This window comes from Sciurus carolinensis, chromosome 1 (genome assembly GCF_902686445.1).
Source record: "Sciurus carolinensis chromosome 1, mSciCar1.2, whole genome shotgun sequence".
NCBI classification, from domain to species: domain Eukaryota; kingdom Metazoa; phylum Chordata; class Mammalia; order Rodentia; family Sciuridae; genus Sciurus; species Sciurus carolinensis.
The window spans coordinates 107,967,018-107,985,141 of NC_062213.1; the positions used below are offsets into that span (position 1 = coordinate 107,967,018).

The 18,124-nt window shown below is 35.4% G+C and overlaps 1 protein-coding gene across 2 annotated transcripts in view; it reads right to left on the bottom strand.

The window, feature by feature from the left end:
* Magi3 (membrane associated guanylate kinase, WW and PDZ domain containing 3) overlaps positions 1 to 18,124 on the bottom strand; it is a 268,530-nt gene that overhangs the window by 40,811 nt on the left and 209,595 nt on the right. For both annotated transcript variants that reach the window (XM_047544260.1, XM_047544268.1), the window contains exons 7-9: positions 9,219 to 9,276; positions 4,648 to 4,742; positions 2,144 to 2,338 (exon numbers count right to left, since the gene is read on the bottom strand). In XM_047544260.1, coding sequence (XP_047400216.1) covers positions 2,144 to 2,338; positions 4,648 to 4,742; positions 9,219 to 9,276 — 348 coding nt within the window. The remainder of the gene's footprint in view (positions 1 to 2,143; positions 2,339 to 4,647; positions 4,743 to 9,218; positions 9,277 to 18,124) is intronic.

Here is an 18,124-nt window from a genome sequence, read left to right on the forward strand (position 1 = left end):
ACCTAAGAAGATACAGAATTTGAACAAATTAGAAACTAAGTTTCAACTTTTCCTCCCCTGATGAAAGTTCCCAGAATTTTCATGGAGGTATTGTTGCAATACAAATTAGATAACAATTTTTGTAACTCTGAAACTGTTATTCTGGCAGCATATATTTAATAGCTATGAGATAGGTTTTATGGACAAAGTCTGAAAAGGTAAAAGTAACAGGGAAAATATCTTAATCTCTAGAGTTTGTTAATTGTACAAAGTAATAGAGCTAAAGTAATTTTCTTGATACTGTAAGTATAACTTCAGATTAAGTTTTGTTGTTTCAAGTTTCTAAGACCTCATTGAAAAAGTATGAGGGATCCCATATCCTATCTGAAAATAATTTGGTATCTGTTGTCAAAAAGTACTACTGATGATTTAACCAACCAAATGTGGGTCCACATTTTGTGGTATGTGATATAAAAGAGGATTTGAAAAGTCTAGCAAAAACTGCAGTAAGAAGCAACCTCACAGAGAAACGCAAATTAAAACAACTCTAAGATTTCATCTTACTCTAATTTGAATGGCTATTATCAAGAACACAAACAATAACAGATGTTGGCATGGATGTGGGGAAAAAGGCACACTTTTACATTGCTGGTGGAGTTGCAAATTGGTGCAGTCACTCTGGAAAGCAGTGTGGAGATTCCTCAGAAAACTTGGAATGGATCCACCTTTTGACTGAGTTATCCCACTCCTCGGTTTATAACCAAAGGACTTAAAATTAGCATACTACAGTAATGCAGCCACATCAATGTTTATAGCAGCTCAATTCACAATAGCTAGATTGTGGAACTAACCTTCAACAGATGAATGGATAAAGAAACTGTGGTATATATACACAATGGAATATTATTCAGACATTAAGAATAATAATATTATGGCATTTGCAGATAAATGGATGGAATTAGAGAATATCATGCTAAGTGAAATAAGCCAATCCCCAAAAAACCAAAGGCTGAATGTTTTCTCTGATAAGTGGATGATGATATATGTTGGGGGAGGTGGGGTGGGAAGTAAGAGAAGAATGGAGGAACTTTAAGTAGAGGGAAATAAGAGGGAGGAGGGGGGTATGAAAAATGGTGGAATGAGACAGACATCATTCCCCTATGTACATGTATGATTACACGAATGGTATGAATCTACATTGTGCACAACCACAGAAACGAAAAGATGTACCCCATTTGTGTACAATGAATCAAAATGCAGTCTGTAAAAATAAAAAAATGACACACTTTACAAAAAAAAAAGCAACCTCAGTGAAATACTAAAAGAGCTCAACCCTCCCTAGTAGTCAGTAATTTGAACCTCCTCAGGGTTCTTCAGCCACAAACACTATCAGTCATATTAGAATATCCAACAATCACCAAAGAAAGACTTTGGAAAAACTATGTAAAGGACATCTTAAGTTTATTTGTCTCTGTGAAAAGAGTAATGTTTGTGTCTATGATTCTTTTTTTTTTTTAATTTTTAGTTGTAGATGGACACAATACCTTTAATTTATTTATGTGGTGCTGAGGATCGAACCCAGTGCCTCATGCAGGAGAGGCAAGTGCTCTACCACTGAGCTACAACCCCAGCCACCTCATGTCTATAATTCTTAACATATGAATTACATTTAACAATCAATAACAATAAGAAAATTAAGACTTTGGGAAAAAAACCACAGGATATAACAATTTGTTGTCACTATAAACATCACAAAGGACCACTTTTCAAAAATAATTATAAGTAAATGTTAGTTCCAAAAGTACCCTACATAACCAAAGAAAATCAAATATTCAAATGGCTTTCCGAGATGGTTAATCAAACTCTAGTTTTCTATAACCAAAGGATTATCTAAAAATTATACACAGTATTCCAAAAATTATTAAATATAATATGTTTCCTCTAATAATCTCTGCTTATTTTTAAAAATGGCCTTCCCTCAAGCTAGCATGCATTTAACTTTGAAGCTAAACATTTTAATACAGGAACCTCCTTCTGCAGTTCTAGAATTCATTGTGTGTGTGTGTGTGTGTGTGTGTGTGTGTGTGTGTGTATCTCCATCCTCTTTGCTGTAATTTTTGTTACAGTATCACTGCTTTTTAAGCGATTCTGACCAACTTGTTACCTGGTGCAATTTTCCCATCCTGTGCTGCGGGACCATCTTTCAGCACATTCTTCACTTGTAGGAATTCATCAGGCCTATCTCCACCAATAATTGTAAAACCAAATCCCATTGTGCTTTTTTTCAGTGATGCTCGAACAAGGACACCTTTAAGTTGAGATGGATCTCGGGTAAAGTGTGATTTTTCCACATCTGGGCCTAAACAAGAAATAAGTTTGAGAACAAACACAATTATAATGAATATAGACCTCAAGCCAATTTTCCAGATAGTCCATGTAATTTAATGAACCCATAAAGGAAAGAAAATCAGAGTGAACCTAATGTAGAAAAACTAGCATTTAAGCTCATAAGCTAAATCATTGAAAAAATAGCTAATGAATTCCTTTCTTTTACAGGAAAAAGCACCTACTTTTTCTTCTCCTAATTGTCTTATTTGTACTTACTTTCTCTCACCCCTAGAGTTGTCTCCTCTTATTCATAGGTTTGCTGTGGTTTTAATTATCCACAGTCAACTGCAAACCAACAATATGGAAATTTCCAGAAATAAACAATACATGTTTTAAATTGCATGGCACTCTTGAGTAGCATGATGAAATGTTGTACCAGCCTGCTCCATTCCACTTGGAAAGTGAATCATCTTTTGTCCAGCATATCTATGCTGTCTACACTAGCCATGGGGTTATCGGATTAGTTCTCGTGGAATCAAGGTGCTTGTAGTCAAGTAACCCTTATTTACTTAATGGTCCCAAAGCAACAAGAGTAATGATGCTGGTGATTTGTATATGTCAAAGAAAAGCCACAGGGCCTCCTTTAAGTAAGAAGGTAAAAGCTTCTTACTTAATATACACACACACACAATAACAGTATATATAAGGTTTTGTACTATTCATGATTTGGGGCATCCACTGGGGATCTTGGAAGTTATCCCAGCAAATATAGGGTGACTACTATACATCTTTGTTAATAACAACAAAAGTGATCATTTATTGATAGCCACAAGCCAAATATTATAAACACTTTATATGCATTAATTTACATACTCATAACCATCTCAAGAGGCAGATATTTATTTATTTAGGTACTGGGAATTAAACTCAGGGATGCTTTACCACTGAGTTATATCCACAGTCCTTTTTATTTTTTATTTTGAGACAGGGTCTCACTAGGTTGCTGAGGTTGGCCTTGAACTTGTGATCCTCCTGCCTCAGTCTCTTGGGTTGCCGAGATTACAAGCTTGTGCCACCAAGCCTGGCTTTGTTCCTATTTTACAAATGAGAAAACAGAGGCACAAAGGTCTTAGGGAACTTAGCCTTAATGGTGAGACCTGTCTTAATCTCCATCAGTTTTGAAAACCCAATGACTAGCAAGGCACCAGGCATATAGTAACACTCAAAAATATTTGTTAAACTCAAAATGTTTGTTAAAGCATATGCAAAACTTAAGGGAGGGATCAGTCTATGATTTCAAAGAGTAGCTATAAGAAAGAACCATTTTTCTCACACGCAATCCAAGTGGGGAGCCCACTAAATTACTATAATATGACCAAATAGACACTTGGCTATTAATTACAGTTGAGAAAGGGGAAAGAGATGGAAAGGAATGAGTTAAATATAGAACTTCCTGAGCAGCTTTTTCAAAATACAAGTGACTAGGTCATTAAGTCTCATGTAGCCAGGCATAGTTGGCACATGCCTGTAATCCCAGTGGTTTGGGAGGCTGAGACAGGAATATCCCAAGTTCAAAGCCAGCCTCAGCAACTTAACATGCACCTAAGCAACTTTGCCAGGCCCTGTCTCAAACAAACAAACAAACAAGCAAACAAAACAAAATAAAAAGACCTCATGTATTTTTAAAATGCCCCCCAAATCATTCTGATATTTCTAATGTCTACCTACATCATTATCCTACTTAATAGGGTATGATGTATCCTACAAGTAGGATAATGATGTAAGCAGCGGATTTGTTAGATTTATTAGATACTAATTAATACTGCTTAGTGGAGAATCCTGAATGGTTTTTTTTTTTTTTGTTTTGTTTTGTTTTGTTTTTTTGCGGTGCTGGGGATCGAACCCAGGGCCTTGTGCTTACAAGGCAAGCACTCTACCGACTGAGCTATCTCCCCAGCCCCTGAATGGTTGGTTATAGACATTAGAGTTAAGCAATTAACTTGAGAGAAGCTCATAATGAAGTAGAGATCTTGGGTGTGGCCTTAAACCTAAAGAAATAATCTAATGTTCAAATGCAAACCTCAAACTCATAACAAAAAAGCTCTCTATTACTTCTCCCAATAATTTCATACTTTTTATATAGTCATGAGAAAAATCTCAGTATTCTCACAATGTTCAGGTTTTATTAAGACTATTCATATCTTTATATTGACAACAATTAGACACTGTATGTTGAAACTCAAAGACCCAGCAATGAAAAGTTCAAACTCACTCTTACTAACTCAGCACACAAATTTCACAATTTATTCTTAGAAGAATAGGTCAAACAAAAAGTTCTACCTGGTTTTGAAGATGCAATTTCATTCTGTCCTAACTGCTTTTTCCTTTTGGCTTCCTCCACTGGATTTTCAAACTGGGTTTTCTGGTTAAGGTGACTATAAAATGAAGAAAAATATGAGAGAGTTACATATTTTAAAACAGACTATCCTACCATTTCATCACCATAGATTAAGAGATTGATACGTGTGTATTCAGTAGGTTACAGAACACAGAGAAACTGACAGAGATAGAAAGAGGCCCACAGAAAAGACCTAGAAGTCAAAGCTACAGACACATTTACTGTAGCTTCTCCATAAACCCAGTCAATATAACCAATAGCAATTGTCCAAACTCTATTAAAAACCCTTTTACCTGATGCAATCAAAAGTGCTAGTAAACTGGTCAGTTAATCTTTTTTTTAAAGGGAAGTTAATGATAGTAGGGTTTTAAGTTTCTCCAAAATGAAGCAAGCTGTAGAGATACCTTTGAAGAATTCTTCTACAATACCATAGCATATTACTTTTTTATTGGCTTGCCCACATCAATTCAGTAACGGTTAAGAAAAAATGACTTTCTTTTATCACACTATCTTATAGAATAACTCTTTCCTTTCATACTCATGTTTCTTCATAATTATATAATAATTTAGTTACATAAGTACAACATAAGTTTAACTAGCACTTATGATCAAGGACAGTCCCAACTGACTCTTGGAAAGCAGAAAAATCTGAGGGAAAGCAGAAGGATGTGGGAAGAACAAAGGGCAGGCCATTAGTCAGGAGAACTCAACATTCCATGGGCAGCAATGTGTTTTACAAAGGAAATACAGTGAGTCAGTTAAGTGATAGCTGGTTAAGAACACACTGATGTTAAAAAATAAAATAAAATAAAATGTTGTTTAAAACAACTAGGTCTAATGTAGAAACAATGGGAATCATATTCTAGCATTCCAACAGGACAAAGACATTTCAGCCAAATGATACATTTTCCAGTAAAATCCATTTTAACAATTGACATTAATGGACAACAATTAAACATCAAATCATAAGAGTTTCAGGATGTTATTGTCTTTAGATAGGCTTAATATTACAAAAATCCACATATAAATAGCCACACAAATCAGATATATACTTTGTCAATTGTTTACATTACAGAGATAGTGGTGAAAGGGTAGCAGGGTCAAAACAAAACAAAAAACCAACAACACATAGAAAGGAATGTTAGCATTCTTTGTCATTTAGGCTTCTAGTGCATATAAATTCCACAAGAAATGTGGCTGTTCAGTTTCAGAGCTCTGAATATGGCAAGTTCCACTTGATATCCTCTGGGTTCTCATTTCACTAACACTTAAGCACACTTCTGCCTCACACTACCAGAGGCACCTTCTCCATTGAGTTAACTATTTAACCCTCTGTGAAAATGAAATTCTTAGGTTTTTATTAAACCTAAGGTTTTAAGAAAATTTATTAGATACTGACATTTTACATTCTTAAGGAAAAAACCAAACAAACTAAAGGCTGACACTCAGAAAAGAATAAATCTGTTTAGAAAGAACCCTTGGTTCCCTTTAACGTTATTAGCTAGAATGACTCACTTTGCCACCCAGGCATTAGACCATAAAAAGTAGTAATTTATATTTATATCCTTTGTAATGTGTGGGAGAAGAGGGTAGAAGTATGCAAATGACTAATCTTTTCCCTGAAAATTCTGTAACAAGAGAATATAAGATTTAATGAAGAAAGTAAGTGCATCTGTTACCTTGGATTATTTAGATTAAAATGTTAAAATAAAACAAAACAAAAAATGAAATACTCTCCTTTTCATTTAGTTACTTATACATACATATTATTAAGATGTAACAAACAAACAAAAAAGATGTAACAGATTTTGTTTTCCATATAAATAGCCAGGGAGTAAGAGAAATTCCACAAATAATTATCTTCCTAAGTAAGAAAGAATATCACAGATTGTCAGAAAAATTAAACAAAGGTTATAAGCATAATTAAATATCTAATATATATTTGGAACATCTGTGTAACAATTTCTGACTAATATCTAGATTTAAAAAATTCACCTCAATAAATTCATGAAGAATTTGAGATGAGAAACCAGATGTATATCAGAGGCTTTTAATGCAATACAAGAAAGCTAACATTTCTAAATATGTAAATATTTTTGTAGAAGTCCTACCATTAAATTTTGAAACAAATTTATTTAAAAAAATAATCCATTTCAGAATATCAACCTTTAAAATAAATATGCACATAGGAGAAAAAATGCCATTGCAGTTGGTGTTACTCCTCCAAGGCTCCTGCCAAAAGCAATCATTGTGCCATCTGGTCTGACAAAATAAGAGAGCCAAAGAGTAGCCATTCAAGTAACAGCTTTTTATCTCCATCAGTAAACTCACTGCAGATTACTACGGTTGAGATTCAAAACCTAGCTCATCTGGGAATCAAGCCACATTCTGTAGCTCAGCTGACTCCATACTAATGTGCATCTTGAGTACTGTCTGCTTTTACTTAATATAATAAATTATTCTCCTGTAAATGAGCTCTAACTGGGAACGATCATACAAAAATCACTGCGCTGCTGCTGATGTTGTTGCTTCTAATTCAGGCTGTTCCACGTACCTCCATGACAACTGGGAGCATGTCACTTCAGGATTTGCCCTAAAGTTGCTTCAATATTATATTCTTGCTTAATGGGAACAAGATCATTCAGCTCAAGATTTTATAACAGGCAAATGACTTTCACCTCTTGCCCATGTATTCAAATTCACTTGGAATGGCAAATAATGAGAATAATTATCTCGGAAATGTTCAGCAGTGTCAATGACAAATAATAGTTGATTGAAGCCCAATTTAAATAGGCTAAACTATAAGGGGAAGAAAAAAAATCCCATAAAACCTTTTCAGTTGGCTTTCAAATATCCCTTTGACTTGAAAGACAGCTGTTTCTTCCTTTTTTAAAACTAAATATGCCTTAGAAAAAATTAACAAAAGAGCTACTATATACTTTTCACATCACATTTCATCAGTATCGGCAACATATTAAGTAACACAATGGAAATAAAATTAGCATAGCTATTGAAAGGAACCAACATGCTGAAACTGTGAAGTTATACACCTAAGGGTCAATCTAATTGAGTTGCTTTCTTAGGATACATATTGGATTTTAATTCCAAAAATCTCTTTAGCTAGAATGACTCAGTAACAACCTATATATTAAATATCACAGTAAGAGGCAGAGTTCTTACTTTAGGGATAACTACTAGGAAATGGCATTGGTTTGTGCCAACAAGTGTTCAAAGATTAAAAAGCAATCATAAAGGGCTGGGGAGATAGCTCAGCTGGTAGAGTGCTTGCCTCACAGGCACAAGGCCCTGAGTTCGATCCCCAGTACCGCAAAAAAAAAAAAAAAAAAAAAAAAAGCAATCATAAAACTAGAAGATTCTGCCCAGGTACAATGGCGCACACCTGTAATCCTAGCGACTTAGGAGGCTAAGGCAGGAGGAACACAAGTTTGAAACCAGCCTCAGCAACCTCGTGGGACTCTGTCTCAAAATAAAAAAATAAAAAGTACTAGGTATTTGGCTCAGTAGTAAAGTGCCCTAGGGTTCAATCCCCAGTACCAACAAAATAAACCCAAACACCTAGATTTCTGTGCTTGCTATTTTTCCAGGTGATAATATCTTTTTGCCTTCACTACCTAGGCAGTAGGTTCAGACTCTGAGTTCCAGGTAAACAGTAATGTTCCTGATACAATTATTTGCCTCATATTAGACACCTAGGGTTGAAATCCTATCCCTAGCATCTGGAAAGAAGGCAATTCTAATCATCATAACAGTATAGTGATCAGATAAAGAAAGGAAAAGAAAACTCAGTTGTGACAGTCTAATTTCTCTGGCTAAAGTGCAGGTGTTTTGAGCTCCTCCTGACACATATTTATACTTAAACTTAACCATAACAGTTATATAAGAAGCAACTTTCACCGCCGAAAAGAATACTAAGCTTTCTTTTATTAAATCAAAAGAGAATACACCTTTAGTTGTGTATTTCAAAATGTTGGATTCTGATGTTACAATGCATTTAAAGTATTTCAATTGCTTTCAGAAGCATATACTGGTAGTGTTGGAAGTGTCCTCGAGAGTTCTATCCAGTGCACTCATTTCAGTTTTCTATCTACTGCCTTTCATTTTAAAGGCTGTAGAAGCAATGACATCATCTCCAGCAATTAATCCTCTAGGCAGCCTCTCTCTTTGTGATCAAGTGTTTTACTATTTTGCCTATACTGGTCTTAAATTCCTGAGCTCAAGTGATCCTCCTGCCTCAGCCTCCCCTGGAGCTGGGAGGATAGGCACATGCCAGGCTCCCACCTCTTACTTTCTATATTTAGAAATTCAAAGCCAACTTCTGGGAGGTTCAAGGTCAGTGAAGTAAACACTCACTGCCCCTACCTTCTCATTCCCCTAGTTGAAACATGTACACACTGGATTTACAGAAGCAAGAAGTGCCATATCTAGCATTCTCTAAAGTTGTATGCCGAAAGGAGAACATCTAGGAGAACATTAACTGAAATAACAAACTTACTCAACATAGTATGTCCCATACTGAGGGTCCTCTATTTTCTCCCAGCCATAAGGAAGCTCTGTAAACAAAGAAAAATGAGTGAAATGCTAGATTCAATATTAGAAAAGAATTATCAATGTATAAGTTTACTTATTTCATTTCACTAATACTTGGGAGTTAGAAAGCTGAGAGTTCACTTTCAAAAAATAAACACAATTTAAGTCAGAGTAGCTTCTTCAATAGCCAGGGTGTATATCAGCAGACAATTAGAAACCTAGAACAATAGCTAACATTAAACTAAAAAGTGCTCATCTGACGCATAAATCATAAAACTATAATTAACATTAAAAACCATTAACTATTTCTTATATTTAAGAAGGCTGATAATGCTGACATGAGATACACTTACTCTGCAGCCCCATATAAGCAGCAGCTGCTTGTTAAATTCTTCACTATTATGCATAATCATTTCTGTTATTATATTCTGACCCACTTCTCTTCCAAGGAAAGCTCAGCCTTGGATTTTTGCCATTTCAAGTGAGTAATCTGGATTTGTTTAAAACCTAAGCAGGCACCTGCATTAACTTGACCTGAGTATCTGAAATAATACCAGTTTAACTACCATAGTGCTTTGAGTAGCCTGTAGTTGTGTATTCTGTACTATTAGTAACAAAGAAATATCTTACTTAGCACTCTTTTTTATTTGTTTGTTTGCTGTTTAGTTTTTTGGTGTTTAGTCTGTTTTAAGAATGAGTCTCTGTTGGCCAGGCTAGTCTCAAATTTGTGGGCTTAAGCGATCTTTCTGCCTCAATCTTGGGAGTAGCTGGGACAACAGGCACGTGCATCATGTCCAGTTTTGTTTTTAAAGTGTTTTTTTGTTTGTTTGTTTGTTTGTTTTGTGGTGGTCTTTGGCCTTGCAATAATGTTTGGCAAGCCCTCTACCACGGAGTTATGCCTCCAGCTTACTGAACACTCATATTATCTATTCTAAGTAACAGACTAATAAAATAATAGAAAAACTGATGGCAAATTTCTGGTAGTTAAGAAAAAATTTCTGGTCTTTCCAATATAAACTGATGGTGTCAATAAAGAATCTTCTTTTCCTTCCCACTCTGTCTATATTCCTTGAAAAGTTAAGGTTTATGAAGAACCATCTTGATAGACATGGATCAAACTGGCAGGAATGGGGGCTGGAGATATAGCTCAGTTGGTAGAGTGCTTGCCTTGCAAGCATAAGGCCCTGCGTTCAATCCCCAGCACCACACAAACAAAACAAAACAAACTGGCAGGAATGTTCCTAGCAGGTGGTTCTAGAGCTATCAATTACATATAGGAGTTGAGCAAGAAGGATTTTTTTTTTTTAAATTCACCAATTACCCAGTGATGTCTTATACTTTGATTTTAAATTCTTTAGAGTGCTTCTGCTATGCTGAAACAGACACATAAGAAGTATGCTGGATAGCAAACAAGCTTAGAATATATGAAGAAACTTATTTATGAAAGAGACAAGTTATCTAAATGGAATAACTACTAGCTTGTAGAAAATCTCTGAATGCCTCCTGCCCCCATTCTCCTGCACATGTTGTTGCATATATTTTGTTTGGTGGTTTCAAAGTTTGGCTGGCGGGGGTGGGGGGGTCTTTTTAAGGACTTGGTTGGAATATTTGAGGTGGAACAAACAAGAACAGTGGAACAGTTCAAATAGTTGAAATATGTGAAAACGGGGGTGGGGGATTGAGAAGTACTGAGATATATACTTCAGTTCATGTTGATTCTCTGTAGCTACAAAACTCACAGTCACCAGTTAAACAGACGTGATATTTTACCACCAACTAACTGCTACATGGGAAAGAATATTTTTGATTATATCTGTAAAAATGCACAATAATAATATCATCAAAGCATTACAAGATTTTTTTCTTTTGATTTTTTTTTTTTCTTGAACTAGCATGAAAACAGAATGGGGTTGAGTAAGGATTACTTCTACAACAGTGCCACAACTGGACTCATGCTTTGTCTTTAGAGAATGCTAGAAAAGTAAAGGAGCTATAGACACAACTGAAACAGTACACTTAATATCTGAAAACTTTGCAACATTCAATAAAAAGGTGTATTAATAATTAATAAGGATAAAATACCAACATAAATATATTTCAGTGTTAACTGGGAAGTTGATTTAGCATTTTACTTAAAGCAATTAGCAACTAACAGATTAAGTATAGCTCGTCTTTAGGATAAATGTGGCAATTTATCTTCAGTTACTTTTTAATATTCAAACCCTCACCACTGATGTCATTACAGGTTTTTTTTGCATGGTAGATTAATATTGCTAAAGAAGCAGTTTATTATTGCCTTTTTAAAATGAAGGTAATAAAAACAAGACTAAACCACCTTAGTAAATTTACACACTATCTAATGGGTGAATTCATTCATTCATTTCCTTTCTTTTTTTCCTTTTTTCCCTTCTTTCTTTCTCTTCTTCCCCTCTCCTTTCTTATATAGAAATCAAAGTTAGAAACACAATATGGTTCTTGACTTCAACGAGTTCACAAACTGTAGACAGGAAGACAGAGAGGCAAGTGATAAGATGAAGATAAACATAAGTTTTTTGGGGGAGTGAAGAGGAATGATATCAACTATCTGGTAAAAGTAGCTATGCCTTGTATGTGCTAGGACCTGGGTTTGATCCCCAGCATTGGAATGGAATGGAATGATATGGAATGGAATAAAAATAAAATAAAATAAATAAAATGCTTAGTATACTGCCTAGCATCAATGATTACTCAAGAAACAGCAAGTTTTTAAAAGGTTATTTAGAATTTTAGAATTTCTACAACTTAAAGTCAACACACTACAGAGATATATGCATCCCCATGTTCACAGCAGCGCAATTCACAATAGCCAAACTCTGGAATCAGCCTAGGTGTCCATCAATGGTTGAATACATAAATAAAATGTAGCACATATACACAATGGAGCTTTATTCAGCCATAAAGATAAAAGAAATTATGTCATTTTCAGGAAAATGGATGGAACTACAGACCATTACGTTAAGCAAAATAAGTCAAGTTCAGGAAGTCAAGGGTTGTATGTTTTCTTTCATATGTGGAAGATAGAGAGGAAAAAGGAAAAGAAATGGGAGGGAGGTGATCACATGAAAAGAAAGGGAGATGAGTTGAGGAAAGGCACCAAGGGATGCAAGATAGGGAGGGAAGGGGCAAGTGCTAGGGAAAGATATTGGCCAAATTATACTGTTACATTGTATACATGTACGAATACATAACAACAAATCTCATCATCATGTACAACCATAAAACAACAATAAAAAAAAGTGGGGAAAATGTGGAGGAAAATGCTAAAACTTGGAATTAATGACAACAAAGAGGAGATTGCAGAAAAAGTTGGGGATGACAGTCAGTTTGCCCTTGGCAACTGGGAGGAGGTCATGTCCTTTGTCAAGGCAGGAGAGGAAGGTGCTCTGTATGTGGCCCTAGAACATCCCGGTAGAGCTATCTAACAGGCTCCTGGTAATATGAACCCGGAACTCAAAAGAAAAATATAAGAAGAAAAAGATTTGGGAGACACTGTGATTACAGTAATGGAGATCACCTAAACTGTGAAGAGAGAAAGGAGAACAGAACCTTAGGAGCACTGACATTTTAGAGAACAGATGGAGAAAGTAAGAAGAGTCAGAGGAAAAGTATCAAAGAAGGTAAAAGAGAAAGGCACGATCAGCATTCACAGATGCTTTGAAAAGCTATCAGGAAGGGCTACAAAGAGTCCACCAGATTCAGCAATCAGATTAAGGGTAACTTTAAGACATTTCAATGAAAAGAGGCAAGAGTCAGAATACTGCAGTCACTGAAGAGTAAGATAGGAGGCAGAGTCCTTAAGATGCCTTTTAATTTGTTTGTTTGTTTGTTTTTAACTTGGGTAGTGTAAGGGAAGATTAGGGACAAGAATAACATGTTTATTTTTGAGATAGAAAGACCTAACCTAACCATCTTTTCTGAACATTCCCCCAACAAGTTGATTCCAAAGGCAAAACTATTTTTAGCATAACAAGCAGCTGGCTGGTTCCAACCCGCCCATGAATTTATCCTTCTTTCTTTTCTCTTCCCAAAATAGAATTTTTCTTATTTAAATGTATGAATTACAAATGCTTTCTCATAGTGGAGCTCTATTCAGTTGGTAATTTTCTTTTATCATTCTCTAAGAACCAAAATGACACCAACATTCAATACATTTATAAGCAGCCTTTAGTAAAAATTTAATCTTTCTTTCATGGTAAGAGAAATGGGGTGGGTTGAGAGTAGAATGAATTCCTGATGCTGTATTTTTAAGATAACTACTTAAACCAAAATACTAATTATTTTATTTGAACGGAAGATAAATATGTACATCAATTAAACCATCAGACACAGTGTAAAGACATAGTTGGATTCTGAATAACAGACAACTGGGAAGAAAAGGGCAAGTATTAGAAACTGTAAGGTCTTCCTAGATCTTGTTCTGCAGAAGGCAAATAATATCTTAAACTATGAAATCTTACACTTAAAATATTGGTATTGTTATCCTCTTTTCAGCATCTACTTGGTGAAAAGCACTCTGGAGAATATCAGTATGAGTCAGATAGTCTATCTTGAAAATAAGACTACTATGGGGTTATTCTCTCCCCTTTGAATGGGGAGACACTGCACAGAGAAAGTTAAACAAGTTGGCTGAGCATAAAACAAAGAGGCTCAACATTCCACTTGTGGGCTTCCTACCAGATTAAGTACAGACAATGTTAGGACAAGAGAGTAGCCCTTATATTGGAGGAGTCCGAACATTTCTAGAGTACTGAATGCAATTTTGCTTTTCTTAAGAAAGATACAATTAGGATGACCATATAATGTATTGTTCAGTTTCAGAATAAAACGCGGCTATTAATTATTCTGGAACAACAAGAATAAGGTGGAATAAGCCAACCAAGACATATGGTTACCTTTAATGTAAAAGGAATTAGGGGGATATACTCATCCTAATTCTTCAAATTTCACAGGAGTAAAAGAAAGAGAGAAACATTTCTAGTTTTTCTGAGGCCCTTCACTTTCTTCCCCAATGATAAAAGAATGTCTTATCTGACTTGTGAGTTTTACAGAACAAACTTAGTACGCTTGCTTGGTTAGAGACTCTGGAGTCTCTTGTTTTAGATGCCACCTGCCTGCAGAGGTGCATTCTTATCTGTCCTCTGCCTGCCTCATGAGAGGAGACCTGTCATTGAACACAGAGGCCAGAGGCTGAGTGCTTAGCTTGCCTCCTGAAAGGGTAAAATGTCAGTAAGCCCACATAGCTGCAGGGCTAAAGCCACACTCACTCAACTGGCATTCTGACCTCATCTGTATGTTGCCTGTGTCTTATTTCTTTCTTGACTCCCAACTACTAAGTGAAGATAGGCTTATTGTTTATTGCTATTCCCTAAACCTAACAGAATTAAAAAAACATTTCCAAGGAAGGTGACCAAATTAATTCAGAAAACAGAGCAGTTTCTTTCCTGCCTTCCCTTCTCTTTCTTTCTAACTTCCTCTTTTCATTCCTGGCTTTCTTTCCTTCCTCTTTCCAGTCTTAAAACTCAACTCAAAATGGATCAAGGACCTCGGAATCAGACCAGAGACCCTGCATCTTATAGAAGAAAAAGTAGGTCCAAATCTTCTACTTGTTGGCTTAGAATCAGACTTCCTTAACAGGACTCCCATAGCACAAGAAATAAAAGCAAGAATCAATAACTGGGATAGATTCAAACTAAAAAGCTTTCTCTCAGCAAAGGAAACTATCAGAAATGTGAAGAGAGAGCCTACAGAGTGGGAGAATATTTTTGCCAACCATACCTCACATAGAGCGCTAATTTCCAGAATCTATAAAGAACTCAAAAAACTCTACACGAAGAATACAAATAATCCAATCAACAAATGGGCTAAGGAAATGAACAGACACTTCACAGAAGAAGATGTACAAGTAATCAACAGATATATGAAAAAATGTTCAACATCCCTAGTAATAAGGGAAATGCAAATCAAAACTACCCTAAGATTTCATCTCACCCCAATTAGAATGGCGATTATCAAGAACACAAGCAACAATAGGTGTTGGCGAGGATGTGGTGAAAAAGGAACACTCATACATTGCTGGTGGGGTTGTAAATTAGTGCAGCCACTCTGGAAAGCAGTGTGGAGATTCCTCAGAAAGCTTGGAATGGAAACACCATTTGACCCAGCTATCCCACTCCTTGGCCTATACCCAAAGGACTTAAAATCAGCATACTACAGAGATACAGCCACATCAATGTTCATTGCTGCTCAATTCACCATAGCCAGATTGTGGAACCAACCTAGATGCCCTTCAGTTGATGAATGGATAAAGAAACTGTGGCATATTTATACAATGGAATATTACTCCGCAATGAAGAATGATAAAATTATGGCATTTGTAGGCAAATGGACGAAATTGGAGAATATCATGCTAAGTGAGATAAGCCAATCTCAAAAAACTAAAGGACGAATGATCTCGCTGATAAGCGGATGAGGACATATAATGGGGGTTGGGAGGGGTTAGCACTAGGTTTAGGGTTAGGTTTAGAGTTAGGCTAAGGAAAGCGGTAAGAATGAAGGAAAGAAGGACTGTATAGAGGGAAAAGAGGGGTGGGAGGGGTGGGGGGGAAGGGAAAAAAAATAAACATCATTACCCTATGTAAAAAAAAAAAAAAAAAATCCTAAAACTCAAAAAAACAAAAAAAACAAAAAAAAAAAGAAAGACCTTGTCTCAAAATAAAACATAAATAACAAATGAAACAAAAAGGATGTGCTAGGGATGCGACTCAGTGATTAAATGCCCTTGGGTTCAATCCCTGGTACAAAAAAAAAAAATTATATTTTAGATTTGAGCTTAGAGAATAGTATGTAAAAGCCAGGTGAACACAGGGAACAAGTTTAGTTCCTGACAGAAGAAATGGGCATATGACAAAGGCAAAGATAGAACTACGTCACATTTATAACATGAAAATATTTTGAAAAGAAAATACAGAATATGGTTCAGTTATTAAAAATAATCTTTAATACTTTACACCAAGGAGTCTGGGTGACAACGGGGACAAAGGGAGAGGCAGTTTTATTTTAGAAAGACTAACTTAGTAAAATTAGGCAATGTCTTCAAGGTTTTTTGATCTTGTAGCCTTCTCAGTAAAAATTTGAACATGTACCCACAAGATATACATAAATTTATGTATACATATGTATTACTCTAATATGCAAACAATAAGTATATGTAAAATCAGATATTTAAAAGGGAAACAACAAATTACCAGCACCTTGCCATTGCACAGTATCATACTCATTTGTTCCTCAGACACAATAAGTAGCACATGAAATAATTTGACATATGGAATGAGTAAGAATGCTATAACCAATCTGCACAGAAAATGGTAGTGAAGCTTAATACACATATATTGTAATATATTTCTATTTATATATATTTGTAATAATTACATTATAGAAAATAAGTTCTAACATTTTCTTCCTGTATATCAATAGATAGTTTGAATACCACTATTTTCAAACCACTCGCATGAAGGATATATTTGATGGGCAGAATTAACTACAGGAAGAAAGACCAAGAACAATCTAAGTGTGCATGGTAATCAGAAGAATGGGGAAGATATAATATAAAGGAAAAAGCACAGATAAAAAGAAGGTAGATAATTAGACAGCTATGTGAAAAAGCAAATGTAGGCTGGGGATGGAATTCAGTGGTAGAGTTTGCCTAGCATGCTCAAGGCCTTAGATTTCATTCCACCCAAAATATGTAAATGTAGCAAAATGTTAATTACAATATAACAATGTGGGTATATATATGTTCACCACAAATTTCTTTCAGTTTTTTCTATATGTTGGGTATTCTGAATAATAACATATTGGCAAAACAGGAAAAAGAAAAAAGCAACAGGGCTTAAAAACTATATAGGGGATAAAGCAACAAGAGGGGAAGAAGCAAACATGATTGTAAGGATTTGGGTCCAGATGATTAGGAGAATGGTATATATGATAGAAAGAAAGGCGTGGTGCGAGGAGGATATCAAATTTAATATATTCACTTTGGGGCTGAGAGTGTAGCTCAGTAGTTGAGAGAGCATTTGCCTAGCATGTGCGAGGCCCTGGGTTGAACCCCTAACACTGTCTTAAAAACAACTTTGGACAATCAAAAACAAAGGTTCAAAAGCAAGAGGAAACACAAATATAATCTGGAAGAGAGGATAATACTAAAGATTTAGATAAGAGGTCTGGCCACAGTAAATTGTCAGTGAAAGCTATGAGAATAAGTACCTTCTACAAAAGAAAACAGGAAAAGGCAGAGAACTGAACTGAAACAATTAGAGGGCAGGAAAAGGAATCATTGCCCAACAAGACTAACACCATATTCACAATCTAAAATGTCAAACTCTGCAATATTATACATTCTGGTTTTCCTTCACAATGGCTAATTTTACCATAAGGAAGAACTTACTGTTGAAAGCCCTGACAAGGGAGAGATAAAAATAATTTTTAAAATGATTTCTTGAGGTATGATTGACATATTATAAAATACATAGATCTGAAGAACTTTAGATTACTAAAAAATCAATATAACTTCCTGTACACTTATTAAAAAATAGGTTTTTGCAATTGCATATTTCTGTATAACAGGAACCGTATACAAAAGGAGGCAATAATCCCTCATTCAAGGGACTTATTTCAGTTCACCATGTATCCCTTCTCTTGTTTTCTGATTTCTATCACTGTAGAGTTTGGCTTGCTTCCAGGCTTACACAATGGATAAGCCTCAGTCTCCCAAGTTGCTAGGATTTTAACTTTTGAAGAACTTATCTGAACTTTATTTACATAGTTCAGTATTAT